The sequence below is a fragment of the Gouania willdenowi genome, chromosome 4 (genome assembly GCF_900634775.1).
Source record: "Gouania willdenowi chromosome 4, fGouWil2.1, whole genome shotgun sequence".
NCBI classification, from domain to species: domain Eukaryota; kingdom Metazoa; phylum Chordata; class Actinopteri; order Blenniiformes; family Gobiesocidae; genus Gouania; species Gouania willdenowi.
In genome coordinates this window covers 34,012,107-34,039,992 of record NC_041047.1, presented here as the reverse complement: position 1 = coordinate 34,039,992, position 27,886 = coordinate 34,012,107, and the positions used below count along the sequence as shown (strand labels likewise).

The following is a 27,886-nucleotide window of genomic DNA, read 5'->3' as shown; positions in this document are numbered from 1 at the left end:
TCCCTCTAGGATTTCACATCACATTTCTGTGATCATTGAAGACCTAAAACGCCTGATTTTGGAGCAGCTTTTACAAGAAATACTGTAGCTGAAAAAGTAGCAGCATTTTAAAAATTAACTTTCCTTAAACTGGTTATTATTTCATAACAATACAGAAAAAATCTCAATTCACAACCATTTAACAAGATATAGATAATTACATCACATTTTAATGTTTACAGTGCAAATATTACTTAGAGAATCAGTGGTTGTAATTGTAAAATAAAAATGTTCTATTCCTGTAAGAATGTCCTCATTGGTATCTATATATATATATATATATATGTGTATATATATATATATATATATATACACATATAAAGTCATAGTTTTTAACTTCCGGTCCAGCGGGGGGCGGTAACGAACCAATGGTTGTTTTTCATTTGCAAAAAAGCAAAGAAGAAGAAAAAGAAGCGGAAGTGAAGCTCGTGGTTGAATAATGCAGGTAAAGAATGAAATGTTTGTGAATGTTTTTATGACTGTAAGGCGTTATATAATATATAATATATAATATATATTGTATGTTGACAGCAGCGGGAGGAGAAGCAGTTAGAAGCCTCGGCGGAGTCGCTCATTTCTCGGGTCGCTCACGTTAAAAACGCGCTGCACAGTTTTATCTACAAACTGGAAAACGAGTGTGAACGGCTGACATGGTGAGTTTAACATGTTATATCTCATTATATATCATCATATTATCATTATATATCATTATAAATGATCATAATATCATTATACACTTTATATGTGTGTGTGTAACCATCCAAACACACACACCTGCTTCATCTGATATAAATCAATAATTCTGATTCATGTGAATCACAGATGATGATCAGAGAACAACGACAGTGTTGGGCTCAATTACATTTTTCAATTACAATTACGTCTTAGGATATTCATGTTCAATTACAACCCAGTTACGATTATGCTGACCATCATTTTCCCCAATTACAATTAAAATTACTATTATTATTCATCTCCTGAAAGTCAATTACAATTACATTCTCAATAATTATAGTTCAATTACATTAATAACAAATACTGAGCCTTTAATAAAGGCCACGGCTATTGCTTCTCCAAAATAATAACCAACCATAAGCAAGTGTGTGTGTGTGTGTGTGTGTGTGTGTGTGTGTGTGCGCGCGTGTGTGCGTGCGTGCGTGCGTGTGTGTGTGCGCTATGCTTTAGTTTAATTAGTTTTTATTAAAATTTAGTTTTTTCACATTGTTTTTTTTTTTTAGTTAAACAAGTGATTAATTTGAATTAAAATAATTAAAATGAACAAACATAATTCAAGACTTCACAGATTTGAAATCATCAAATTTAAGACCCTGCAAAAAGCAAGCATACATATTTATATATACATATACATATATATGTACATATATATGTATATATGTATATGTATATATGTATATGTATATATGTGTATATGTATATATGTGTATATGTATATGTGTATGTGTATATGTATATGTGTATATACGTATATATGTGTATATACGTATATATGTGTATATATGTATATATACATATATATATATATGTATATATACATATATATATATATATACGTATATATGTATATGTATATATATGTATATGTATATATATATATAGGGTTAGGGTTTATGACACACGTTAATGTGCATGTGTGTCATAAAGTAGAGATAGTCTGATACACGTTACATTTAAATAGTCATGTGAAAATAAAAACCAGATGTTTGGTGTTTCTGAACCACTGGTGACAAGGTCACAAATCTACAGTTTATGTCTGAGCATTATTTAAATTAGTCACAGTTATACCGTATACGTGGTCATAATAGGGAGGTTTGATGGTATCAAAATGTTCATACTGCCCAACACTAATATATATCTGTATAACATGTACTTAATAAAACACCAACAAAACTACATAAAGACAACATGTATGTACATATATGTACATACATGTTGTCTTTATGGTTTAGATTTCTCTTTCTCCATTTGTCATTTTTTAGTTTTATGTCTTAATCAAACCATTGTGGCCCTAGCGCCCTCTATTGGCCTCCACTGGTTCATACCTGACATACATTTATAATAATAATATACACTAGCAGCACAACTTTAAAGTCTATTCTGACAGGAAACAGTTAAACAGCTGGGTGTATAATGATATACGTGTTTCATATCAGTTAATATCAATAATTATTGATCAGTTTTTTAACCTATTTGAAATAAGGAGCAGAAGAAAAAACTTTCATTTTTTAACATTTAAAAAGAGGACAACAGGAGTACTGTTATTCTAATGTACATAAATCATTTTTTCTGATTGATCCCTGATTATTGAGCATCATCAATAGTTGTGAACATAATGTGATTATGATCTCTGAACATGTTCCAGTGTGTATGAACACAACTCCTGTTTGCTGACTCAGACTTTATGCAATTCATCTGTGATCAAATAGATATAGTTTATGATATAAACACAGCAGATGTTAACTGTGAAAGCGTATCTCAGAGGTCATATTATTATTATTATTATTATTATTATTGTCATTATTATTATTATTATTATTATTATTATTGTCATTATTAGATAGAACATGAAAATAATAATGTAATAAGAACAAAAACAACTCAACATGGCTGATTAAAATCATAAAACAGTAAACACATTTATATCACAATAAATGTTTGTGACATTAAACAAAAACCTGCAAAACTAAAGAAGAAAAGCCTGTTTGTTAGCCTGTTTGTTAGCCTGTTTGTTAGCCTGTTTGTTAGCCTGTTTGTTAGCCTGTTGGTTAGCCCGTTGGTTAGCCCGTTGGTTAGCCCGTTGGTTAGCCCGTTGGTTAGCCTGTTGGTTAGCCCGTTGGTTAGCCCGTTGGTTAGCCTGTTGGTTAGCTGTGCTGAGGCTAATCAATAAAAATGTTGAAATTAAAATAATGTTGTTTTAGGCAATAGTGTAATTTTTTTTCTATCATCTAAAATATAAAGTCAACAAATGTTACAGATGGATAGAATGAAGAGTTTATAGAACCTTTACTGTCCTTTAGAATTAGTTTAGCTTTGATGTTTGTATTAAAGTAATTCAAAGTGTTTTATTTTGTAGGCCTTCTGTTCTGGACAACTTTGCTCTCCTGTCTGGACAGCTGAACACCATCAACAAGTTGCTGAGGAACGAGAAAACTCCATCGTTCCGGAACCAGGTGATCATCCCTCTGCTGCTGTCCCCGGATAGAGACGACGAGCTAGCGGTGAGCCTAGCATTTGATTAAATCTGATCTAAATATGTTTATTTAGACTCTTCGTATCAGTGCTCACTTCTTCTTCTTTTTCTCAGAAACTAACAGAACAGCGCGTCTCCGTGTTCAGCCACGAGATCGTTCCTGACTACCTCCGAACCAAACCTGACCCAGAGGTTGAGGAGCAGGAGAAGCAGCTGAGTGCAGAGGCTACTCGGATTGGTCCAGAGGTGGCTCAGGTGGGCGTGGCTAAAGGTCCAGTATTATGGTATTTTTCACCCATCTCCATTTGTTCTAAGAACCCATCTACAGTAGATAGTATTTATAGTATTTGAGCATTATTTTTCCAAACCAGAGTTCCTAATCACTGGCTGTTTTGGGGCCTTCATGCATATTCATGAGTGGGCGTGTCATGGGTGAGTGGGCGTGTCTGTATTGGCCTATTTAACCCCTATTAAAGGGAAACATAGACTTGTTATTAGAGCCTCCAGCTTCGTTCAGACTCTACCTGTGAATGATCCAGACCTTTCTGCTGACAACTCGTTGGGTTTTATCTGAGCACTCTTCTAACCAGGGACGGGGCCTCTTGCCTGGCCACAGGGGCCCCAAAGACGCCCCTGGTTCCATTCATGGGTCTCTGAGTGATGACCTCCAGGAGGCGCAATTCAGACTAGACAAAAACCAGAGCACATATCCAGACTCAGAGGAATAGAACCTGTGTTGTTTGACCAAATGAACACTTTTATGATGCACATATCCACACTTTTCCTCTCATTCCACGTTTGGCTCCATAAAAGGTGCATTAGGCTCCTGAGGACCCATTTTATTTGTTTTATTTTGACTGGTTCATGAGCAGCAAAGATCAAACCATCCATAAAATATAGAATATATTTCACTGATTAACTTTAGTGTTAATGCCCAGTCTTAACCGCGTTTGTTTCACCTGTTGTAGAGGGAGGAGCTACATTCTGATGTAGAGTAGGAGGAGCCAGCTTTGTCAGGAGGAGGAGTCTTTACCTCCTTATGAGTCATAACCAGAGGTGACATGTAGCATATGTAACATATGTTACTGTACTTAAGTAGTTTTTTCTGGTATCTTTGTTTAACTTAAGTATTTATTTTTTTAGTGACTTTTTAACTTTTTTAAACAAACATCTACTTTTACTCCATACATTTTAAAAGTGTCGGTTGTTTGATCTTTTTTCTGTGAAACACGTCTTTTAGTTTTTAAACATGTTAAAAGTCAAAGCTGCTCTGGGTTTAATTTCAACATTTACATGTTTTTCTTAAAACATTTTATTTATAAATGTTATTTATAATGAGTCCTAAATTCTCCAGGCGTTCAAAGGTAACAGATTTAATTTATTTTCTACAAGTTTAAAAAAAACAAGATGTTGAATTTGCTGTTTTAAAAACCTTGTCTTATTATTGAAAGTACATTTGTTTTACTTTTTACTGAAGTACATTTATTAACATGTTCACTTTTACTGAAGGGAAAAACTTCAATACTTTAACTTTTAACAGTCATTTTTTATTCAAATATCTGTACTTGAATACTAGTATTTTTTCCCTCTCTGATGATCATAACTAGGGATGTAACGATTCACTCAACTCCCGATAGGATTCGATTCACGATACTGGGTTCACGATACGATTCTCTCACGATTTATTTTACAAAATGGGACTGTAGACAATTTTTTTTTTTGGGAAAAAACTTGAAAATTCTGTATTATTTTCCTTTTATATTTCATTGTCAAAAGAATCGATGATAAACTATTCAAAAGAAAGTATTAGCAGACTCCGCCCCATGCCTACACTTGTACACTTGCCCTCTGCTGGTTAAAAAAAGTACTGCGATTCAATTTTCAGAAAATCGATATCAACTGTGATACCTATGAATCGATTTTTAACTGCCTTACGATTAATCGTTACATTCCTAATCATAACTGTTCTGTTTGAAGCTGACTTAGAAAGTGAATTATTCCTAATAATGTCCCTTTAACCGATGATGATGTTTAGTTTTATTTCAGGCACACAATGTAAAAGTGTACAGTATGTACAACATAAGACAATCATCCAGAAAACATTGACAGTCAAACACAGAAAAATCACGGTTGCTGTAAAAAGGTTGTGATGAAATAACACAAGCACATACAGTTTATCTCTATACATAACAACTAAAATTCCAGTTAAACAACCTAATTTTCCTTCATTTTTATAACGGTGAAAAATTATTTTTTTTCTTAAATAGTTTCATATTTGAACATTCCTTGAGCTGCTGATGTAAGCGTAGTATAGTTTAACATATTCCTTCTGACTAAATAACTTTTATACATTTTGAGATCAATCATTGCACTTTGCCCTATATGGAAATCCACCAGATCTTTAATATTTAATCATTTGGACATGACAAAATATATATTTGTATGTTCCCTATAACCTCCCTATGGATGACTGTTGTGTAGTTGTTTCCCACATTTCTGCACAATAAGTCAAATAAGACCAGACTAGTGAACAATAGAGCATACGTAGCTCTGTTCTAATTATTGATTTATATATATATAATATCAGATTTCCAGTTCACTTTATATATGTATATTCCCTCCATCCAGCTTAATTTCAATTTGCAAAATATTTTGACCATTACCAAACATAATTATTTTTATTATTTTGTGATAATTTGTTTGTATAAAACCATAATTTCATTTTCTCTAATTCTTTATTTCCTGCACTAATAACTGAAGATCACTGCCTGAACAAACACATTGGTGTCATCAGCAAACAACACTAATTTCAATATTCACTTATACACTTAAATAAATCATTAATGTAAGGAATAAACAGAGGAAATAACTGGATAAAAAGTGCTTTCACTCAGTAAAATAACTTTTTATCCAGTTATTTCCTCTGAGCTCATATTGCTCTAATTTCCTAGTAAAATATTATGATTAATGTTATCGAAGGAATTAATATTCCAATAATATGCATTTTGTTATTTACTGAACTAATATTCAGTCAATGAATGTAATTGATGTTTCCCTTTTTACTGGCATTCATTAAGTGATAAAAAGTTTTTCTAGAATTTCTGAGAATTGTGGATACAGAGAAAATGATCAGTGTTTGTTCTTTAGAAGATTTTAAAATCAAATAGTTTCAGTCATTTAAAGTTTTATTCTTACATTTTGAAAGTATTTGAATGATCTCTCTTTCCTCCACCGTAGAAAGGAACATTGAATTTATTTATTTTTTTATTTATTTATTCAGTTTATTTCCGACATGGTTACATTCACTTTTTTTTTTTTTTTTTTTTTTTTTTTTTTACATTTTTTGTACATGCCAAAAAAGGAGACGAGAGAAGCAGTTTGCTTATCCGGGTCCCGTCCCCTGTTTTACCATTGCAGATTTACATGGGTTTACATGTCTCTCTGGTCAAACATTCTTGATTTCTTCTGAACGTCCATCTGTAGTCAGTGTTGTCCTCTCTATCTTTGTTTGTGTTGGCCTTGTTCCCTGCCAGACGTTGTTAGCATTCCTCCAGTTCAAGAATAGTTCCTCTTTCGAAGGTGTTTGGAAGGTTTTTCCCTTTTCATCCACAATGTCACCTTGTTTTGTCTCTACATCAAGGGTAATCCAGCTGTTGTTAGTTCTATTGGCAGTGTTGTATTTTCCACTGTCTGATGATGGGATCAGATCCAACTTGTATAAACACATCACTACATCCCAGTTCACAAGCAAAGTAGTATTTTAATGTAATATATCTTAGTTCATAAGCGTGTTTCTAACTGCTGTTGTTAGTTTTATTGGCAGTGTTGTATTTTCCACTGTTAGATTTAACTTGTATAAACACATTATTATATCTTAGTTCATAAGCAAGGTAGTAATTTCATTGTATAAAAAAAAAAAACGTGTTTCTAACTGCACATATGACAATAAACACTTTGAATTTAAATTTAATGTAATCCTTAATCACCCCACCACCTAGCAATTGAAATGAATAAATGACAGACCTTTTTTACTCTTGGTTTCCACATTTAATTCGGTCTCCGTAAAATAATCACAGTCTGAGTTTTGTTTCCAGTGTTTATATAGATCTGGGTCCATATCCATGATTACCATCAGTAGTGTTGTTGTTTAGGTGGATCCTTCGTATTTTCCCAAATTGTCCATCGTTTTGATGAGAACTGGTTTTCCGTCCTCTTCTTCCAGGATGTAAATCCTGCAGTTTTTTGACCAAGTCTTCATAATCTTTCCTTCTTTTTTTATTTGGCGTGCTTTCCATGCAATGCTTGCATTTTGTTTCGTCAGGTTTTCATTGATGTACACCTTTGTTCCCTTGAGTTTATTTCCTTGCTTGAGTATTTCTCCTTTGAATTTTATATTCGTGAAGGTTATTTTTACAGCTCTGGTATCATTTCTCTTTGGCAGGAGATGGCAGGAGTTGATGTTGTCAGGGTTCAGGACAATGTCCTTCGACTTCAGGAAGTCAATGACCTGTTGTTCAATCGATTTTGTTTCTTCGTAACTCCTGGGTTTTATCTTTAGGCCTGTGATGATGACATCTTTCTCTCTTTCCTTTTGTTCCAGCTGTTCAACCCTCGCGTTCAACAATTTTATCTCTTCAGCATTTCTTTCATTCTTTTCTTTCAGTACCTTTGTTTCGCTTTGTAGTCTTTCCAGTGAATTTTCCAGCGTCTTTTCCAACGACTTTATCTCGGCAGATAGGTTTTGTAGACCCTCGCGTATCATCTCCTTGACCTCTTCCAAACCCGAATTGGGTTCTGAAGGGCCTCCCTGCGGTTTTTTCACCATTTTCCTTCAGTCTTGGGCCCAGTTTTTCAGGCTGTTCAGGCTGTTCAGCTGTAGCCAGCTGTAGCCAAGGTCGTTTAAATGTATTTCTTTAAAGCTATAACTATATTTATTATTTACGGGGTCAGGAATATTTGCCAATATTGACAAATGATGTATTGAAGGTATTTTCCACCTCTGTCATATTATAATGATCTTTACCTTCCACCATAAAATATTCAGGATAGCTTAACTGGCCAGAAGATATTTTTATTACATTATTCAGTATTTTCTAAATTTCCCTCACATCACATTTATTATTTTCTATGAATTTATTGTAGTATTCTTTCTTAAGATATTAGTCACTTTGTTTTTGTATTTCTTGTACTTATTTTCCTCCTCTTTAGTTCTTTGTTTAAAACATTTATCTATAAAAGCGTGTGTGTGTGTGTGTGTGTGTGTGTGTGTGTGTGGCAAATATCTCTCCGACGTGATGTGAGTTCAACCTGAAACTTAGTCAACGTGTTCCAAATACCCTGAGTGTGTGCATCTGTTATTTTGGAGGTACTTGGTGTAGCAAAACGGTCAAAACATACATTTTATAATTACGACTCTCTCGGTATTGAGCGCGCTACTTCCGGTTCCGGGTTCATGACGTCACCGTGTCGCAGTTTCTTTGGGTTAAAAAAAAGGTTTTTGTCCCTCTAGAAGTAATTTAAGTTAATATTTCATGGTTATTTAATATTATTCCTGTGATTCCAAACTTCCTTTAATTCTCGGGTCACGGACGTCATTTCCTCCTTCGTCTCCATGACGGTGGGCGGTGCCTGTGCTGACGGTCTTTAGTCGATTATATCACAAACATTCTGATTCTTCAAACAGAGGAATGTAACGTTATTGTGAGCGGATGGGTTCACTATGATTATTGTTTGTTCTGTGCAACAGTGAGTGTTTCTTCCTATATTATTCTATGTGCTAAGAAAGATGCTAGCAGCTACAATGTAAACAAACACACACACACACGGCTGATGTGTGTGCGTGCACTACATCGGGATGTACATGGTGAACACACACAGAGCCGTTGAGAGAGATCTGTGACTTTGGTGTTGAAAAACGTTTATTTTTTGTGGTACTTGCGGGTCTCTCTCTCTCTCTCTCTCTCTCTCTCTCTCTCGCTCTCTCTCTCTGTCTCTCTCTGTCTCTCTCTCTCTCTCTCTCTCTCTCTCTCTCTCTCTCTCTCTTTTTAAATTTCTCAACAACCTGATGGATTATGTGCATGACACGCACACGTGTGAGAGAGATAACGCACGGAGGAGATAGAGACACACAGTATTATATTATCTCTATCTAATCGTACTACTACCCTATTATTAGGTTCCTCTGTCCCAGAATGGGACAGAGGAACCTATTGTTTTCGCTTTTATTTCCTATTATTATATCCCGCCCGCCTTTGATCGCTAATTCGACCCCCTAAAAATGTCCGAAAACTCACCGAAATTTGCACGCACCTCAGGCCTGGCGAAAAATTTGATAATTTGGTGGCGTGAAAAAAAACGGACAGAAAACGCACGCATAGCGTGCGTTTTAGCCGCCAAAACAAACGATGGAACCACACGACCGCCAGGTCTGACCGATTTGCACGAAAATCGCCACATGTAGTCTTCGCCCCAGAATGAGCAAAAAGTTACATTGTGACCCCGCCCAAAACCAAACAGGAAGTCAGCCATCTTGGGTCAAAGGTCAAAAATGGCGTTTCGCCCTCGAAACGCATCTGCGCTATCTAGTCTGAGGGGATTCATCCGATTCGCTTAAAACTTGGCAACACCACATAGGACCCATTGAAGATGAAAAGTTATCGAAAGAATTTTCGTATCTGTCACGGTTTGGTCGTGGCGCCGCCACAAAAATGCAATGCTAACTTTCGTTAGCACGCAAAAATTCCAAATCTCCATAACTCTGACACACAAACTTCAATCAGCTTCAAATTTCACACAAAGGACATGTGCCCAAGCTTGGTCATGACTGCTTTGAAACATTTCCCATCATGCCTTGTGTTTTCGACCGGTGTCATTTAAGGTCATGTACACGGTTAGCATTTACAGGACGCCGTTCTAGGAAAAAGCTTATAACTCTAGAATGCAAAGTTCAAACTGCTTCATATTTGATACACATGATGACCGTACAGCCATAAACAACGCTCGAGAACCAATTTACCCATAATGCCTTGCGTTCTCAGAGGGCGCCGCTTCTGTGGTCGTCCAACACGAGCAGCTGTAGCGGACAGACGATATGTCGTGTTGACTTCAAAACACTGTAGGATGAACCTACACAGAGGGGAGCAAATTGCTATGGAAGAAAAAACAGGCTGTGATCAGTGGGAGGGGCCTATAATGACATGGGAGAATCCTTCGCCATCAACACGCTATAATAGGAAAATGCTTATAACGCTTCAATGCAAAGTTCAAACTGCTTCAATATTTGATACACACGATGATTGTCCATCAATAAACAACGCTCGATGACCAAATTACCCATCATGGCCAGTGGGAGGGGCCTATAATGACACAGGAAAATCCCTCGCCATAACTACGCCGTTATACGAAAACGCTTATAACTCTAGAGTGCAAAGTTCAAACTGCTTCATATTTGATACACATGATGACCGTGCAGCCCCAAACAACAAACGATAACCAAAAACACCCACAATGCCTTGCGCTCTCAGAGGGCGCCGCTTCTTGGGCCGTCCTACGCCAGCAGCTCTAGCTGCAAGACGACATGTCGTATTGACTTCAAAACACTGTAGGATGAATCTTATTAGATGGAAGCACATTGCTATGGCAAATAGAGCAGGCTGTGAAAAGTGGGAGGGGCCTATCATGACACAGGAAAATCCTTCGCCATAACTACGCCGTTATACGAAAACGCTTACAACTCCAGGCCATTTCCCGAATCCCCAACAGTGGTATACGTGACCATGGGTTACCGCCCCCGGCCGCTTCATCGGAACCTATGACGCCGCTCGCGGCTTTAATTATTATTATACCCCGCCCGCCTTTGATCGCTAATTCGACCCCCTAAAAATGCCTGAAAACTCACCGAAATTTGCACGCACCTCAGGCCTGGCGAAAAATTTGATAATTTGGTGGCGTGAAAAAAAACGGACAGAAAACTGCTTCATATTTGATACACATGATGATTGTCCATCCATAAACAACGCTCGATGACCAAATTATCCATCATGGCCAGTGGGAGGGGCCTATAATCACACACAAAAATCCCTCGCCATAACTACGCCGTTATACAAAAACGCTTATAACTCTAGAGTGCAAAGTTCAAACTGCTTCATATTTGATACACACGATCACTGTCCAGAGCTAAACAACAAACGATAACCAATTTACCCACAATGCCTTGGGTTCTCAGAGGGCGCCGCTTCTGTGGTCGTCCAACACGAGCAGCTGTAGCGGACAGACGATATGTCGTGTTGACTTCAAAACACTGTAGGATGAACCGACACAGAGGGGAGCAAATTGCTATGGAAGAAAAAACAGGCTGTGATCAGTGGGAGGGGCCTATAATGACATGGGAGAATCCTTCGCCATCAACACGCTATAATAGGAAAATGCTTATAACGCTTCAATGCAGAGTTCAAACTGCTTCATATTTGATACACACGATGATTGTCCATCAATAAACAATGCTCGATGACCAAATTACCCATCATGGCCAGTGGGAGGGGCCTATAATCACACAGGAAAATCCTTCGCCATAACTACGCCGTTATACGAAAACGCTTGCAACTCCAGAATGCAAAGTTCAAAGTGCTTCATATTTGATACACATGATGACCGTACAGCCCCAAACAACAAACGATAACCAAAAACACCCACAATGCCTTGCACTCTCAGAGGGCGCCGCTTCTTGGGCCGTCCTACGCCAGCAGCACTAGCGGCAAGACGACATGTCGTGTTGACTTCAAAACACTGTAGGATGAATCTTATTAGATGGAAGCACATTGCGATGGAAAATATACCAGGCTGTGAAAAGTGGGAGGGGCCTATCATGACACAGGAGAATCCTTCGCCATCAGCACGCTGTAATAGGAAAAAGCTTATAACTCTAGAATGCTAAATTCAAACTGCTTCATATTTGATACACACGATGATTGTCCATCCATAAACAACGCTCGATGACCAAATTACCCATCATGGTCAGTGGGAGGGGCCTATAATCACACAGGAAAATTGTTCGCCATAACTACGCCGTTATACGAAAACGCTTACAACTCCAGGCCAATTCCCAAATCCCCAACAGTGGTATACGTGACCGTGGGTTACCGCCCCCGGCCGCTTCATCGGACCCTATGACGCCGCTCGCGGCTTTAATTGTTATTGCTATTCTTATGTTATTCTTTTTTTGTATTATTCTTTTATCTTATAGTTACTGGTGTTCTCATTGTATTATTATTATTGCTATTACCTTATTATTTTATGTTGTTATTGTTTTTATTGTATTATAGTTACTGGATTGTTATTGTTATTGTATAATTTTACTATTGTATTAAAGTTATTGCGATTCTATATATTACCTTATAATTATTTAATATTGTTTATTATTTATATTGTTTTTAGTGCATTATTATTTTGTTATTGCAATTATTACCATTAATATCATTACAACATTACTTTTATTACTATTACTACTTTCACTATTAATATTATATCAACATATTTATTATAATCAGGGCTCTACACAAACCTATCCAGTGGTGGCACTGGTGTGACAAACTTTCTCTGTTTGTCGAGGGGTTGTACAGCATAGACATGTATGCTGATGAATAGTTGACTTAACTGGTTACCGTAGTTACCGTGTCTCTCTTAACAACCTGCGATGGTTGATGTGCAAGAAGCGCGCGCATGTGTGATAGATAACGCACGGAGGAGATGGCTGACACACACACACACACACACACACACACACACACACACACAGCATTTATAATAAAAATATACTAAATGAGTAAAATAAAACTAAAAAATGAACAATATTTATACAGAAAGTACACAAAATGACAGAAATGCATAAAAATTTACAAAAAGGCTCCAAAAACACACAAAATTACTCCAAAAAACATACATTACAGAAAAATACAGCAAACAACAACAAAAATATGAAAATACACAAAACTAAATACAATGCACAAAACTACACCAAAAAAGATACAAAAATACACAAAATGACTCCAGAATCACTAAAATGGCAACAAAAAACAACATTTATACAAAAAATGCACAAAAACACAACAGAAAGATATAAAAATAAACATAATGACTCCAAAAACATACATTACAGAAAAATACATCAAACAAAAAATATAAAAAAATTTTAAAAAACAAAAACATTTATAATGTTCATGTCTCATAGAAATAAACCAGATAAATCACACACACTATTTTATTTTACACCATAAATAAACCCTTTATAACACTACAGAGTACAGTATGTACACCTCTATGTACATACAACCTTATAACACATACTCATTGGGTCATAATTGATAACTCTACTTAAGCTCCTCCCACTATATGAATACATACTTCTGACGGGCACTGTACTAGTTTATCATAAAACAAATTCTTCTTTTTACATTTTAAACTCCTTTGTAATCCAGGGATTTAATGGTCAATTTTTATAATATAATTTTAGAAATATTCTATAAACTCATCATAGACATTATGCACATTGCTCTTTTCATTTACATTGTCCCACTTTTGTGCAAATAAATCATTCAGAAAGACATTTAAAGATTCTTCTGAACTTTAAATGTTTAAATAAAAAAAATCTGCATCAGCCTTTAGATATTATATATATTAATCAACCTCTAGTTAAAGTCTGTACAAACAATATTTGTTTTACTTGATTTTGTAATAAATATTTCCTCCATATATTCACTAAATGTTTAACACATGAGTCTGGTTATAAAGATAAATATATAATAATTTAGTGAGAGTCAAACGCTTCTGAAAAACATGAACATATACTGCCTATGTGTATAAAATCATACCAATTCAACTGTAGGAGGATCAGGGTAGTTAATAATGGTTATATGAATGAGAACATTAATTATGATTATTAATATTATAATAACAGATACCTGGGTGCCGCCTCTTAAAAAGAGGAAATATGTCTGTTTTTCTTTAGACTAAACAAAGTATTAAATCAGGGAAGTGGATTTGTACAGTACATCTACACCTAAAATACACAGTTTTAATAAATCAGAGGAATCAACGATTACAGTTTAACCTTTTATTTACATAATTCAATTAGAAACCAGAACAATGATGAAATGCATTTCTAAGCTAATAAAAGTGAGGATTACATGTAGTAAAGTGAATCACTATTATAAACTAATCTAGACTAACTATTGTAAAATCAAAGAATAAAATCATAAAGCGAGCTCATAAAACAGAGGGAAAGACAAACATATACAGTATGTGGTGGATTGTGAGAGAAGCATATGTAACTGGAGTGTAATATTGTAGTTTACAGTGCTGAGTCAGTTCTGCTGGTCCATTGTTCACTGGTCCATACCTTGAGATGTGGTCTAGGTTGGACCTGGAGACGTTCTGGGTTTGCAGGAACAACGTCCATGAAGCAGTATAGCAGCGCTGGGTTGACTTCTGTTTCCTTAAATAGCAGGGTTTCTATTGGCCGATCCACAACCTCTTCTGGGTTGATCGCAGCTGGTTTCAGACTAAGAGGGACCACGGTTTGGTCCACGATTCAGATGTTGGAAGGTCGGCTTTCAGGCACGTTCACTGCGAGCAAGGTTCTTAAAAAGTCTAACTGATGCAACTACAAATAAAAGAAAAATGAAATGAAAGACTGGAAACATGAGGGAACACGTGTGAGCTTGAACGCCTGCGTCCAAAACTAAAGTTTTTTTTTTAAAAAGAATCTGAAGATGCCTTTTAGAGGAGGAGTCTTGGTTGATCATTCTGAGATCATATCGATGATTGGTCAATGTCTCTGCTTTCAGCTTGTGGGTGTGTCTCAAGTGTGGGCGTGTAGTGGAATGACATAGACAACAGAGGGAGTTCCTAAACATAGAAAAATTCCTAATAATTAATTCAACATATTTCAAAACATCTTTTCAACATCATATCTTAATATATCATCTATTATGAAACAGTTAGATACCAGACACGGCTGAAAAATAGCATAGTTAGTACTTTATAAACCTGAATGTCTAAATTCATGTTAGGCTTTTTCTTTATCATATGGTTAACTGTAAATACCTTAAACTAAGCTTTGTGATGTTTTCTAGTAGGGCTGGGCGATATGGCTTTAAAAAAAAATCTCCGATTTTTCCATACCAAACCCGATTTTCGATTTTAATCGATTAATTTTTTTCTATTTAAAAACAAACTACAACTGACAAAGAAATTGCTCAAAACAAATGTGCTCTTTATTTTGTTCTGATTTTCCTTTATGCAGTTTAATCTACATTTCCCCTTGGGGCAACAGGAAACAAGCCTTAAAACATGCTTGTAAACGACATAGCAGGCCCTGCCATTGGAAAGAGTGAAAATGCAGCTTATCAGTTTTCTAATAACTTCACGTACAATGACACAATGCACCTTCAAAATAACTTAGAATATAAATAAAATTGTGTGTCCCTTTTTGGTCAAATAAATGTAGCAAAAATGACTAAATTAGAATACAAAAACAGCAGTTGTATTCATAAAGTGCAAACAAAACTTTAAACAGTTTTCCTGAATCCCTGAAATTGTAAACAAAATGAAAAAACCTGCATCCATTACTTTAGTTTAACATTCTTCTTTTATGCATTTAAGCCAAGAAGACAAGCCTGTCTACTACCTCTGGCTTGAGGCATGCCCAGTTACATGTAACTTATAGTGACACAATGCACCTTCAAAATAACTTAAAATATAAATAAAATTGTGTGTCCATTTTTTGTCAAATAAATGTAGCAAAAATGACTAAATTAGAATACAAAAACAGCAGTTGTATTCATAAAGTGCAAACAAAACTTTAAACAGTTTTCCTGAATCCCTGAAATTGTAAACAAAATAAAAAATCTGCATCCATTACTTTAGTTTCATTCTTCATTTACGCATTTTTAGCCAGGAAGACAAGCCTGTCTACTACCTCTGGCTTGAGGCATGCCCGGTTACATGTAACAATGCCCCCTCCCACACTGAAAAGCCTCTCTGATGGGGCACTTGTTGCAGGGACGGACAAGTATTTTTTGGCCAGATTACTGAGCCTTGGGAAGTTTGGTTCGTGACGCTTCCACCACGGAAGTGGTTCAGTGTCTGGGTCTACCTCAGGGGTCAGTAGGTAGGTTGCCAGTTCTGTCTCTACTTTCAGTGCCTCTGATTGGTGAGAAGATGGCTCTGGTTCTGGCACTTTCTTCTTGAAGAAAGCAGCTAAAGCCATTTTCTTATTGGGTGGAGACTGTGCTTCTCTTTGGCACACATGCACAGCAGGACCAGGCTGCTGTGGTTTTCTCAGCAGGCAGAGACATCAGCTCAGTGACGGCTCTTTTCTTGACCTGTTCCACCTTGTCTGGGTCAATGTAGGTGGTACGGAACCTGGGGTTCATCAGTGAGGACATATCCAAAAGTTCATTCTTCACAGGGTCACTGTATTTGTCATCAAGGTACCGCATAATGTTGATTTTTATTGTCTTAGTGAGTTCAGTGTCCTCCTCCACTGGCTGTAGGAGATTTGTTTTGAACAAATGCAGCACCGGTTTAATGTAGGAGACACTGACATAGGCCTCCCCGGACAGGGCGTCTGTAAATTCTTGGAGTGGTTTGACAGCTTTATTTACAGATTCTAAAACCTCAATATCTTGCCAAGTGGGCACAAGATGACGGCTTTTCTTGTCGGACCCCAGGACACGAACTATGGCCTTCTCCTGTTCAAGAAATCTCTCAATCATTTTTTGACGTGAACCCCATCTTGTCGGGGACTCTGTTACCAGCTGATGAGTGGGTAGACCAAGCTCAGCCTGTACTTCACCCATCTCTCTTCTTTTTATCCAACTATAGGAAAAGGCAGCAACTGCCTTTTTACAAACTCCAATGGCACGATCGATTCGCGGGTCCTTCACACCATTCTCTGTATAATAAAGAAAGAAAGAAAACACAGCATTGTCAAAACAAGTCTTTTTCACATTTCCACGTTCTTAATGCACACTGAAGGCGTACCCACACACGTGGACACACACACACATACACACCATTATGATTAATTTTTTATTTCATAAAATTGCATTAACCCTTTAATTAGGGCTGGGCGATATGGCCTTTTTTAAATACCGCGATATTTTTAGGCCATGTCACGATACACGATATATATCTCGATATTTTGCATTACCCTTGAATTAACACTTTGATGCACAAAATCACACCAGTATGATGATTCTATATGTCTACATTAAAACATTCTTGATCATACTGCATTAATATATGCCAATTTTAAACTTTCATGCAAAAAAGGGGATATCACAACTAAGTCAAAGTTGACATAACTGTATTTATTAAACAGTGAGTGGCTCAAACATAAAATTGTCAACAGAAAGTGCACGTTCTGTGCAAAATTGTCACAGAGACATTTCAAAACAAGACATTAGTGCAGGATGCAACTCACATGGCATTTCAAAACACAAAATTAAAGTGCACTTTTTGTACATAATGCCACTACAATATTTTAAAACAAATAGTGCCCTTTTGTGCATGTTGTCATTAAGATGACATTTCAAAACAACACTAAATTTAAGTGCACCTTTTGTGCATAATGCCACTAAGATATTAAAAAAAAATCCGCGAGTTTAACGGTATGGTCATTTTCAACACCGCACAGACTACAAGCTGCAATATATCGAGTATATTCGATATATCGCCCAGCCCTACCTTTAATGCATAGTGTCCACTAGTGTCCACCTAAAGGCTGTTTTCCAGTATCTGCATGGGTCAGGATGATAAATTAGCAAATTAACCACTTCACTGGACATTAGTGAGTCATTCAATACACTGCCCACTCACTGAAAAGTAGATAGTTTAAAATCTAATATATCAGGACAGGAAAACCAGGAAAAGAAAATTATGCAGCAATATTTTTAAAGGATTTTATAATAAAAAGCTAGGAGAACATGCCATTTTATTCATATTTTCATAAAATAGATGAAGCTAGATAAATAAAATAAAAAGTCCAATAATAGTGAAAATAAACAAAAGCATAACTGTACATGTCTTTAGGAGTAAAATGTTGAATAATTCATGCATCAGAGAATGCATTAATTGAGCTGTTCTGATCATGTATGTAAAAAAACAAACATCATTTGAATGCATAGCCATTAGACTCTTACCTATTGCATTGTGCAGTTTATGTCCAAAGCATTGGAGGTTGGGCCACTCGTTGACTCTCAGAGCTTTTATGATGTTGGTGCCGCTGTCCGTTGTCATACAGGTGAGTCGTTTTTCATCAAGGTTCCAGGAGCTCAGTGCATCTTTTAGCCCGTGCGCAATTGTTTCACCTTTATGGTCCTCGGGAAAGTAGGCTGTTTGAAGGCAGACGCTTCGCAGAGTCCAGTTGTCAATAAAATGCACCGTCAAACTCATATAGGGCTGCATCGTTCGACTGGACCACAGGTCCGTTGTGGCGGAGTAAAACGACACCCCCTCCAGCTCTCTAGCGATCTTTTCACGAGTACTGTTGTACAGGCGAGGCAATGCAACTTCGGCAAAATATTTGCGGCTTGGTAGCGCGTACCTGGGGTCGACAACTTTTAGCATGCTAATAAACCACGGCTTTTCCACTGTGTATATGGGTACCATACCTCCTGCAATATATTTCGCCACTGCATCTGTGATTGCTTTCCACCGGGGCCCTTTCTTGTCATAGGGGATACAGTTCGAAAAACTTTCCAAGACTGTAGTTTGTTTTTAAGCGGGCTTGTTTGAACTGCGGTCTTGTTCGTTTCGTTGAGAGGCACATACCTCCCACTCGGCTGCATGCTTCTGTTTAAGATGCTGGAACAAGTTTGTAGTGCTGCTACCTTTGGTAGCAATAGCTTTTAAGCACACTTTGCAATGTGGCGTTATTTGTTCTGCGTCTGACACTGAAAACGCGAACCAATTCCAAACAACGGATGTAACTGTGCCTTTCTTTTGAACGAGCTCTTCCCTGTTCACGGCCATGATGTCTGTGTAGCTGTAAGGAAAAGGCGGGGGGGGCTGATCCCACTCTTAACTACGGAAGCCCAAGGGGAGCGTCGGTCGTGGAAGTTAAAGAGAAAATCGATTTTCATTAAAAAGAAATCCCCCTAAACGTTAAATTCGACTTAATAGATAAAATCGATATATCGCCCAGCCTTATTTTCTAGTATTTCAAGCACCTTTTAAATGATGAAACATTTTAAAAATAACATTCTGTTGGTTATTGAATTACATGAAGGGTTAGGGTTCGGTCAGAGCATGTAAACATTGACTGATTGTTTCCTTTTGATCGTAATATAACAGAGGTAATAACGGGAACAAAATCTTCTTGGATTCTCCTGTTCCTTTGTTCAGACAGGAAGTGGGAGAAGGTCCCTCTGTGGGGTACGTTTGCATTTCACAGTGTGAGACAGACCTTCTGACTCCATTGACTGGTGAAACTAATGTCTTAGGTCAGAGTTCAACTTAGAGGATTTGATTGCCTACACTTTTAATAAACAAACATATACTGTCTACGTTTATAAAATCATACCCATTCAACTCAAAATGTTCTTTATGATGGTGGTGGTGGTGATGATGATGATGGTGGTGGTGGTGATGATGATGATGATGATGTGACCAACAGAAACAGATCCAGGCCTTAAACAAGCTGTGTTTCAACCTGTTGGAGAAGCTGAACAGCCCCCGAGAAGACAGAGATGGAGAGAGTTCATGTAGGTCCTCCCACTTATTAATAATAATAATATTAATCATAATATCATAATAATCATGTGTTTGTGACCCAGCGATGCGTCAGAACAAGCCGTCCTTTAACCCCGCTGATACCAGTGCGTTGGTTGGAGCTGTAGCGTTTGGTAAGGGTCTGTCTAAGTGTAGACCCCCTGGCCCTGGGGCCCCTGGACATCCAGGACAGGGGCCCCAGATGGGCAGCTGTCCAACCCTACAGCAGGTGACTCTGGGCGGGGCTTCAACCCAGCAGGGGGGTCTGGGTGGACCAGTGGCCCCTCAGCAGCAGGGACAGCCAGGTAAGAACACACACATGGTACAGCACTATCTCTATAGATATATATATATAGATATATTAGGGCTGTCAACGAATATTCTAAATTCGAATATATATTCGAATAGTAAAAAAATATTAAAATTCGAACGTGAAAATTAATATTCGAATATTACTAAAAACATTATATATATATATATATTATGGGAAAAATACGCCCGCGGTAGGTTTTTATATAGTTCAATGGGTAGCAGGCGCAGCTGTCTGCTGTGCTAGCGCTGCTTGAGGAGTCAGAGACAGGTCGCAGGAGTCACGTCAGGTCCCGACAGTGCATATGGAAGGTGACAGAAAGTTCAGAGCCCAACTCAACCGCAGCAGTGAAAGTGATTTTAACCCCAACACGTCTAAAAAGCCATGTCTGGAAGTACTTTGGATTTTGGTCGGTAGAAGGTACATTTTGTGGAGCCGCGAGATAAAGTAGTATGCAAGCTATGTAAGATGCAGTTAGCATACCATTCAACCACTAGCAACATGACGTTACATCTCGAAAATGAGCATCCAAAGGAGCTTGGCATGATGTGTGGAACTACATCTAAACAGCCACGTCTTGACACTTATTTTGCACCGCCCACAACAAGAGCATTGTCTGCGACACGACAAGAAGCCATCAGGCGGAAATTAACATCGTTCATTTGTAAGGACATGAGACCGATCAGTGTCGTGGATGGAGCAGGCTTCACGGAGTTTTGTCAAGAAATGGAACCGAGGTACCGCATCCTGAGCCGTGGAACAGTCACCAATAGAGTCGTAGAAGTGTATAACAGCACCTCAGACAAGATAAAGGAACTCTTACCACGGACGGGTGGACAGCCCTAGCGACAGCATCCTGTTACAGCAACGGCCCATTGGATTAATGATGACTGGGAAATGCTTAACAATGTGCTAAAAACAAAAGAGCTTTAGCTAAACCACACTGCAGAAAATGTAGGTGAATGCATTCACGAGATTCACAACGGACAATACCACTAATTACGTCAATGCAGTGGAGAGACATCTTCAAACAGTGAATATACCATGTGTGGCGCACACAATAAACTTGGCTGTGGGTAAAGGGCTCGGGGTCAGAGCCATTGAAATCCTGGTTAGTAGGATGAAAGTGGTGGCCTCACATTTCAACAAATCTTCCTCCTCCTGCAAAAACAACAACTTTTGGGATTAAAAAATGAGAAGCTGATTAATGACTGTCTGACGTGATGGAACAGCATTTATGAAATGATCTGCCGTGAATCACAGCAGCAAGCAGTGATGTCTGCTGTCATCTTTGAGAAAAAACTGTCAAGAATGGAGTTGATCACAAGCGAATGGTCCCTAATGGAAAAGTTAAGCATAATGTATGAAATGTACAGTAATAGGCTGGAAAAATGCTGTCCTAAGATATATTTTTAAATAGGGAGAATGATGGCCCTAATTTACAGTGTGTACATGTTAATAAGCTGGACAAATGCAAACCTGTCCTATAATATCAACACATTATATTTACTTATTTATTGCAGGAGCAAGAGGCGCTTAAACCCTTTAAAGTGAAGCACTTTCAACTGACAAATATCCAACAGCGTCGGCTGTGCTGCCTTTAATATAATATAAAAGCAATGCCAGATGGACCAGAACCACCGACATTGTCAGAGATGAAGACAAAGATCGCCACAGATCTGGAGAAGCGTTATTGTGAGGAAAAAGGTGCATTTATGCTGCTTAACAAAGCGAGTTACCTGGATCCACGCTTTCATTGCCTCGTTCATTTGAAAGAGGTGCAGGTGGTTATTCTGGAGGAGATGAAACCAGTGAATGTGGCCAAAGGCACAGGCAGTGAGGCCGCTAGCGAACAACCCTGTGATCAGCAAACGCAACCCGCTGAGAAAACTGTTATCTGCTATGGGGTGTGTCTTCAGAGACACGTATTGCACGAACAGCCCAGACCAGGAGGACATCAGCCTGCTGCTTCAAAAAGAGATGTCGATGTATGAACAACAATCTCCAATTCCTGGGCAACAAAATCCTCTCATGTGGTGGAAAACTCTGTGAGATACCCTCACGTCGCTCAGATGGCAAAGAAATATCGTTCCATCTCCGGATCATCAGTGCACTCTGAACGCGTATTTTCCACCACTGGGAATATAGTAAATAAAGAGATCAGCACAGGCCCCTTCAAATGTGGACCGTCTTGTGTTTTTGGTAAATAGCCTGGAGGCCTGATCCTACGCCAGTGATAGCGCAGTTAGCTTTGTTTACTTTTTTATACAAGCACCAAGAATGTAAGTAGCCTTTTTCAGTTTAATAGCACTTTATTTTTTATGAACCTCAGGACATAAGTTATTTGTTGTCATATTTTATTTCACATTAAATAGAAATATTACTAAAGTGTAGGCTACTGTACTTGAGTGAATAGATATTCATTTACACTAAGATGGCGCCGCGGATGGTTGCCTCGGTACTGCGCTCTCTCGTAGTTGTTGCGTTTTTCTTTATTTTTGTAGTTTCTTGCTCCCCTTCTCTGGTCTCTTTCACCAGAGAAGAACTAATAAACGTAGGACAGTCCTCTGCTGATCTTTTTTCACCGGTTCTCATTGAACCAGAAAGTTATGCAGAGATTCTCACCAGAGGAGCAGCAGCTCTCTATGGAATTTGCAGGAGACGCCGCAGACGCAGACGGGGTAAACGAGCAGGCGCGCTCGTAAAACTGAGGCGGTGGTGATTACGCACTGCGCTTCCATCCATTCACCTGGTGAATGTCAGGCTCTCTGGTAAATAACATGGATGAACTGCTGCTCCTAAACACTAGAAACTCAGACTTTTGCAGATCCACCGCCCTGTGTTTGACTGAAACCTGGCTCAGTGAACTCATCCTGGACATCTCTCTACATCTACCAGACTTTCAGCTCCTCAGAGCGGACCACGTAAAAGAGCTGTGGGAAGACGAGGGGCGGCGGAATATGCTTTTACATTAACCAAGGTTGGTGTACAGATGTTACAGTGTTGAAGCAGACGTGTAGCCCTAATCTGGAGAGTTTTTTTATAAACTGTAAACCGTTTTATTCTCCTCGTTTGTTATGGTTGGTGTTTACATCCCACCTCAGGCTTGTGTAACAGAGGCGTTACAGCACCTGGCTGACCAGATAACAGACGTGGAGAAACAACATCCAGACTCTTTGCTAATCATTCTAGAGGATTTTAACAGAGCAAATCTAACCCACGAACTCCCTAAATACAGACAACATATAAAGTGTCCCACCAGGGGGGCTAACACACTGGACCACTGCTACACTGCAATAAAGGATTCATATCACTCTGTTCCCCGTGCAGCTTTGGGGCTCTCTGATCACTGTCTGATTCACCTCATCCTGACCTACAGGCAGAAGTTTAAATCTGCTAAACCTGTAGTAAGGACTGTAAAGAGGTGGACAGAGGGGGAGGAGTTACAGGACTGCTTTGACTGCACTGATTGGAGGGTTTTTGAAGCTGCATCAGACCTAGATGAACTGACTGACACTGTGACATCTTACATCTGCTTCTGTGAGGACATGTGTGTGCAGACCAGGACCTTCTGCACATACAACAACAACAAACCCTGGTTCACACCTCAACTCAGGATGCTGCGTCAGGCTAAGGAGGAAGCCTACAGGAGTGGGGACAGGGACCTGTTTAAGCAGGCCAAGTACACTCTATCCAGGGAGATCAAAGTAGCCAAGAGGTGCTACACTGAGAAGCTAAAACAAAGCTTCTCAAACAAAGTCCCTTCAGAAGTGTGGAAAGGCCTGCGTGATGTTACCAACTACAGGAAACCCTGTTCATTATTATTATTATTATTATTATTATTACTATTATTATTATCTTGTTATTTTTTATTTAGTTTGCACATATTAGTCTAACTACTCTTATATTTATGTTTATACTTCTTTTTTCATTTATTTTTCTTTATTTTCTTTATTTTTCTTTATTCTAGTTGATTGTTATTATTTAATGTTATACTACCTGAGAGAGCACAGGTCACCAAAAGAAATTCCTCGTGTGTATTCATTCACCCCTGGCCAATAAAGTTGATTCTGATTCTGATTCTGATTCTGATTCTGATAAAGTGGGTAGAAAAGTTCCATGTTTACTGCAGCTCGCTCGGAGCGTTTACTTCTAAACTGTAAAAATGTTTGTGAATCCTGCTACATATGGTTATGTACAGAGAGCATGAGGGTGTGGGAAATAATACGTTTAAGGTTGTCAAATGTTTTAGCTTGAATAAAAAACATTGCCACCAGATATATTTATATTTATTTTTTTGTCAATTTAAAAAAAAAAAAAAGATATTCGAATATTGGGGGCGGGGTTAAGAGGGAATATTCGAACGTCATTTTTGAGCAATTTTGACAGCCCTAATATATATATATATATATATATATATATATATATATATTTATATCTACATCTACTGTGGATATAATGAAGTCTACACACCTCTGTTCTAGGTTTTTGTGATGTAAAAATAACACAAAGATAAATAATTTCACAACTTGACCTAGAACCTGTACAATGATATTAAAAACAAAGTGAAACCTTTAAAATAAAAATAAAAACTTAAAATAACCTGGTTACATAAACACACCATTAAACTAATACTTTGTTACAGAACCTTTGGTTTTTATTCCAACACTCAGTGTTTGTGGGTCAGAGTCTATCAGTGTAGAACATCTTGATGATGTCATATTTACCCACTCTTCTTTACTAAACTGATCTAAATGTGACAGATAGTGAGGACATCTCCTGTGTACAGCCCTCTTCAGATCACCACACAGATGTTCAGTAGGATTCAGGTCTGGACTCTGGTTAGTCCATTCCAGAACCTCCATCTGATTGTGGTGAAGCCATAGTTTAGTTGATGCTGTGCTTAGGATCATTGTGGTGTTAAAAGATAAAGTTCTTCTTCATCTTCAGATTTCTAACAGAAGTCTGAAGGTTTTGTACCAACACTGTCTGATATTTAGAACTGTTCATAATTCCCTCCACCCTGACTAAGGCCCCAGTTCTAGCTGAAGAAAAACAGCCCCAAAGCATGATGCTGCCACCACCATGCTTCACTGTAGGTAGGTGTTCTTTTGGTGATGAACAGTGTTGTTTAGGAATTATGGCCAAAAGGTTCCACCTTGGTTCCATCAGACCATAACACATTTTCCTACATGTGTTTGGGAGACTTTAAATGTTTTTACAAAATGAAGCTGGGCTTAGATGTTTTTCTTGGTAAGATAAAGCTTCTGTATTGCCACCCTACCCCATAGCCTAGACATATGAAGAAGATGGAGATTGTTGTCACATGTTCTACAGACAGTACTTGTCAGCCTCCATGACCTCTTTTCTTCTCGTCTAGTCATCAATTCATGACGAACGTCTTGTTCTTAGTAAAGTCACTGTTGTGTCATATTTTCTCCACTTGATGATGACTGTCTTCACTGTGTTTTATGTTATATTTAATTCATTAGAAAGTCTTTTGTACCTTCACTGACTGATATCTGTGAACAATGAGATCCTCTGATGCTTTAGAAGTTCTCTGAGGACCATGGATTGTTCTGGAAGATGTAGCTACAAAAATATGAGGAAAAGCTTCTAGAACTTTATTTGTGGTTAATCAGAGACACTTTACATGGTGACAGATGTGTGCTGACTCCATTTAACATGAGTTAGAATGTGATTGGTTCAATCTGAACATAGCCCCGCCCCCAGTTATAAGAGGGTATGAACACTTTAGTGACATCATTCTGTCAGTTTTTATTTTTACTTCACCTCCTTTAAAGGTTTCACTTTGTTTGATCATTGTACAGGTTCTAGGTCACATTAAAGGTGGAAAAAGTTGTGAAATTATTTATCTTGGTGTTATTTTTTAATCACAAAAACCTGGCATTTGAACAGTGGTGTGTTGACTTTATATATTTACTGTATATATGTGCCTATATAAGGCTATGATTAGGGCTGTACACTGTCAGGAATCTGATGATACCATACAATATATTTTCATAATAAACAATACGATATACAATAATATATCAATAATTATAAGTATAACATTGAATGAAATAGTTTATTTCATTGTTTTTAAACTTGAAGAACCAGTAAATGTCACTAACTGTAATTTAAGTACAAATATAAAGAAAACAAGTGGAATGTTTATTAAACTGTCAAATTATATTTTTCAAAAATGTTTAACTTTTTCTTCTGCAACAGATTCTGATTCTGTTAAGTTCTTAAATTATTTAATAAAAACTAACCACATATATCTATCAAAGTGTCCAGTATGTTTTATTAAAATCAAGATAAAAGTCATAGAGTAGTGATGTCGTTTATTAAGGTCTGATGATGCGTTCACTGACACTTAGTGACTGGGAGTTTACGTTGCTATGCTAATGTTTGGATCAATATGATAATGATGTAGTGAAATATGGTGATATACATATTGCTGATTGTTTCTTCCACACTTTGTTATTATTGTTATTATTACTATTATTGTTATTGTTGTTGTTGTTATTATTTTTATTCTAGCCACACAGTGGAAGGAGGACATAGGTTTGAACTCTGTCCGTTTGTGTTAAAATGAACAGTTTTTCTCAGAAACTGTTTATGAAACAATAACTAAATTCAATATATAGCTTCAGGATATTAATACCCATATTAATACCTTTTGATAAGTTCCAAAATGAAAAGTTCACAATTATTTTTTCTGGATTTATGATCCTGTTCCATTTTTCCCACGTCTGTCACTTTCTGTTTAAAACCATTACGTTGTTGGTTTTATTTTTAGCAGCTAGCTTCTGCTTTACTTTGAAGGAAGAATCACAACTTCCTGTTTGTATCTCATCAGCAATATTCATATTTAATATTTCCACAATAAACTGAGGAGAGTGGGATAATCTGGGTTAGATTAATCTTGGTTTAGATTAATTCTGGGTTAGATTTTTGCCATAATAAACCAGCCCTACTTCACACATGCTGATAACGTTGCCATGGTAACAATAACAGTATTGACCAAATAACAAACAGGATTCACACTTTGTGGTTTTTAATCAAACTGATATTTTTTTGACTCACATTAAACTTTTAATCATGTTTGATGAAGTTTTTATGAATATTTGGTAAAAAATACTTTAACTTTATTTTTTTCTCACCTTCAGGAAAAGTCCCAAGCAGCATAAAGACAAACATCAAGTCTGCATCTATGCATCCATACAACAGATGATACACACACACACACACATACACACACACACACACACACACGCACACAGACACACACACACACACACACACACACACACACACACACCACACACACACACACACACCACACACACACACACACACACACACACACACACACACACACACACACACACACACAGACATACACACACTAGAGGGCAGTATTGACCCAATAATCACAGTAGATGGTTTTGGAAATGTTGAAAGGTTTTAAATAATAAATAAAAGTATTTGCTTTATTTCATGTGTGTGTTTGTGATGTGTTCAACTGTTAGATTATTATTATAAATGATTAT

General features: G+C 37.4%; 2 protein-coding genes across 6 annotated transcripts in view; both read left to right on the top strand.

The window, feature by feature from the left end:
• Nucleotides 1–27,886, top strand: part of LOC114462598 (pre-B-cell leukemia transcription factor 1) — a 229,541-nt gene that overhangs the window by 127,515 nt on the left and 74,140 nt on the right. The gene's annotated exons all lie outside the window — the stretch shown is intronic.
• Nucleotides 433–27,667, top strand: LOC114462599 (mediator of RNA polymerase II transcription subunit 8-like). 4 transcript variants are annotated; one of them, XR_003673985.1, is made up of 7 exons: nucleotides 433–484; nucleotides 571–692; nucleotides 3,131–3,275; nucleotides 3,362–3,502; nucleotides 19,923–20,010; nucleotides 20,083–23,307; nucleotides 23,432–23,675. XR_003673985.1 is itself a non-coding variant. In XM_028445557.1 (7 exons), the coding sequence occupies exons 1-7, from the start codon at nucleotides 479–481 to the stop codon at nucleotides 27,565–27,567; spliced, it is 807 nt and encodes a 268-aa protein (XP_028301358.1). In that variant the 5' UTR covers nucleotides 433–478; the 3' UTR covers nucleotides 27,568–27,667. The 4 variants fall into 4 exon arrangements, 3 of the variants coding, with proteins under 3 accessions (XP_028301358.1, XP_028301356.1, XP_028301357.1); XM_028445557.1 differs by lacking the exon at nucleotides 23,432–23,675 and adding an exon at nucleotides 27,503–27,667 and having other exon boundaries at nucleotides 20,083–20,322; XM_028445555.1 differs by having other exon boundaries at nucleotides 20,083–23,674.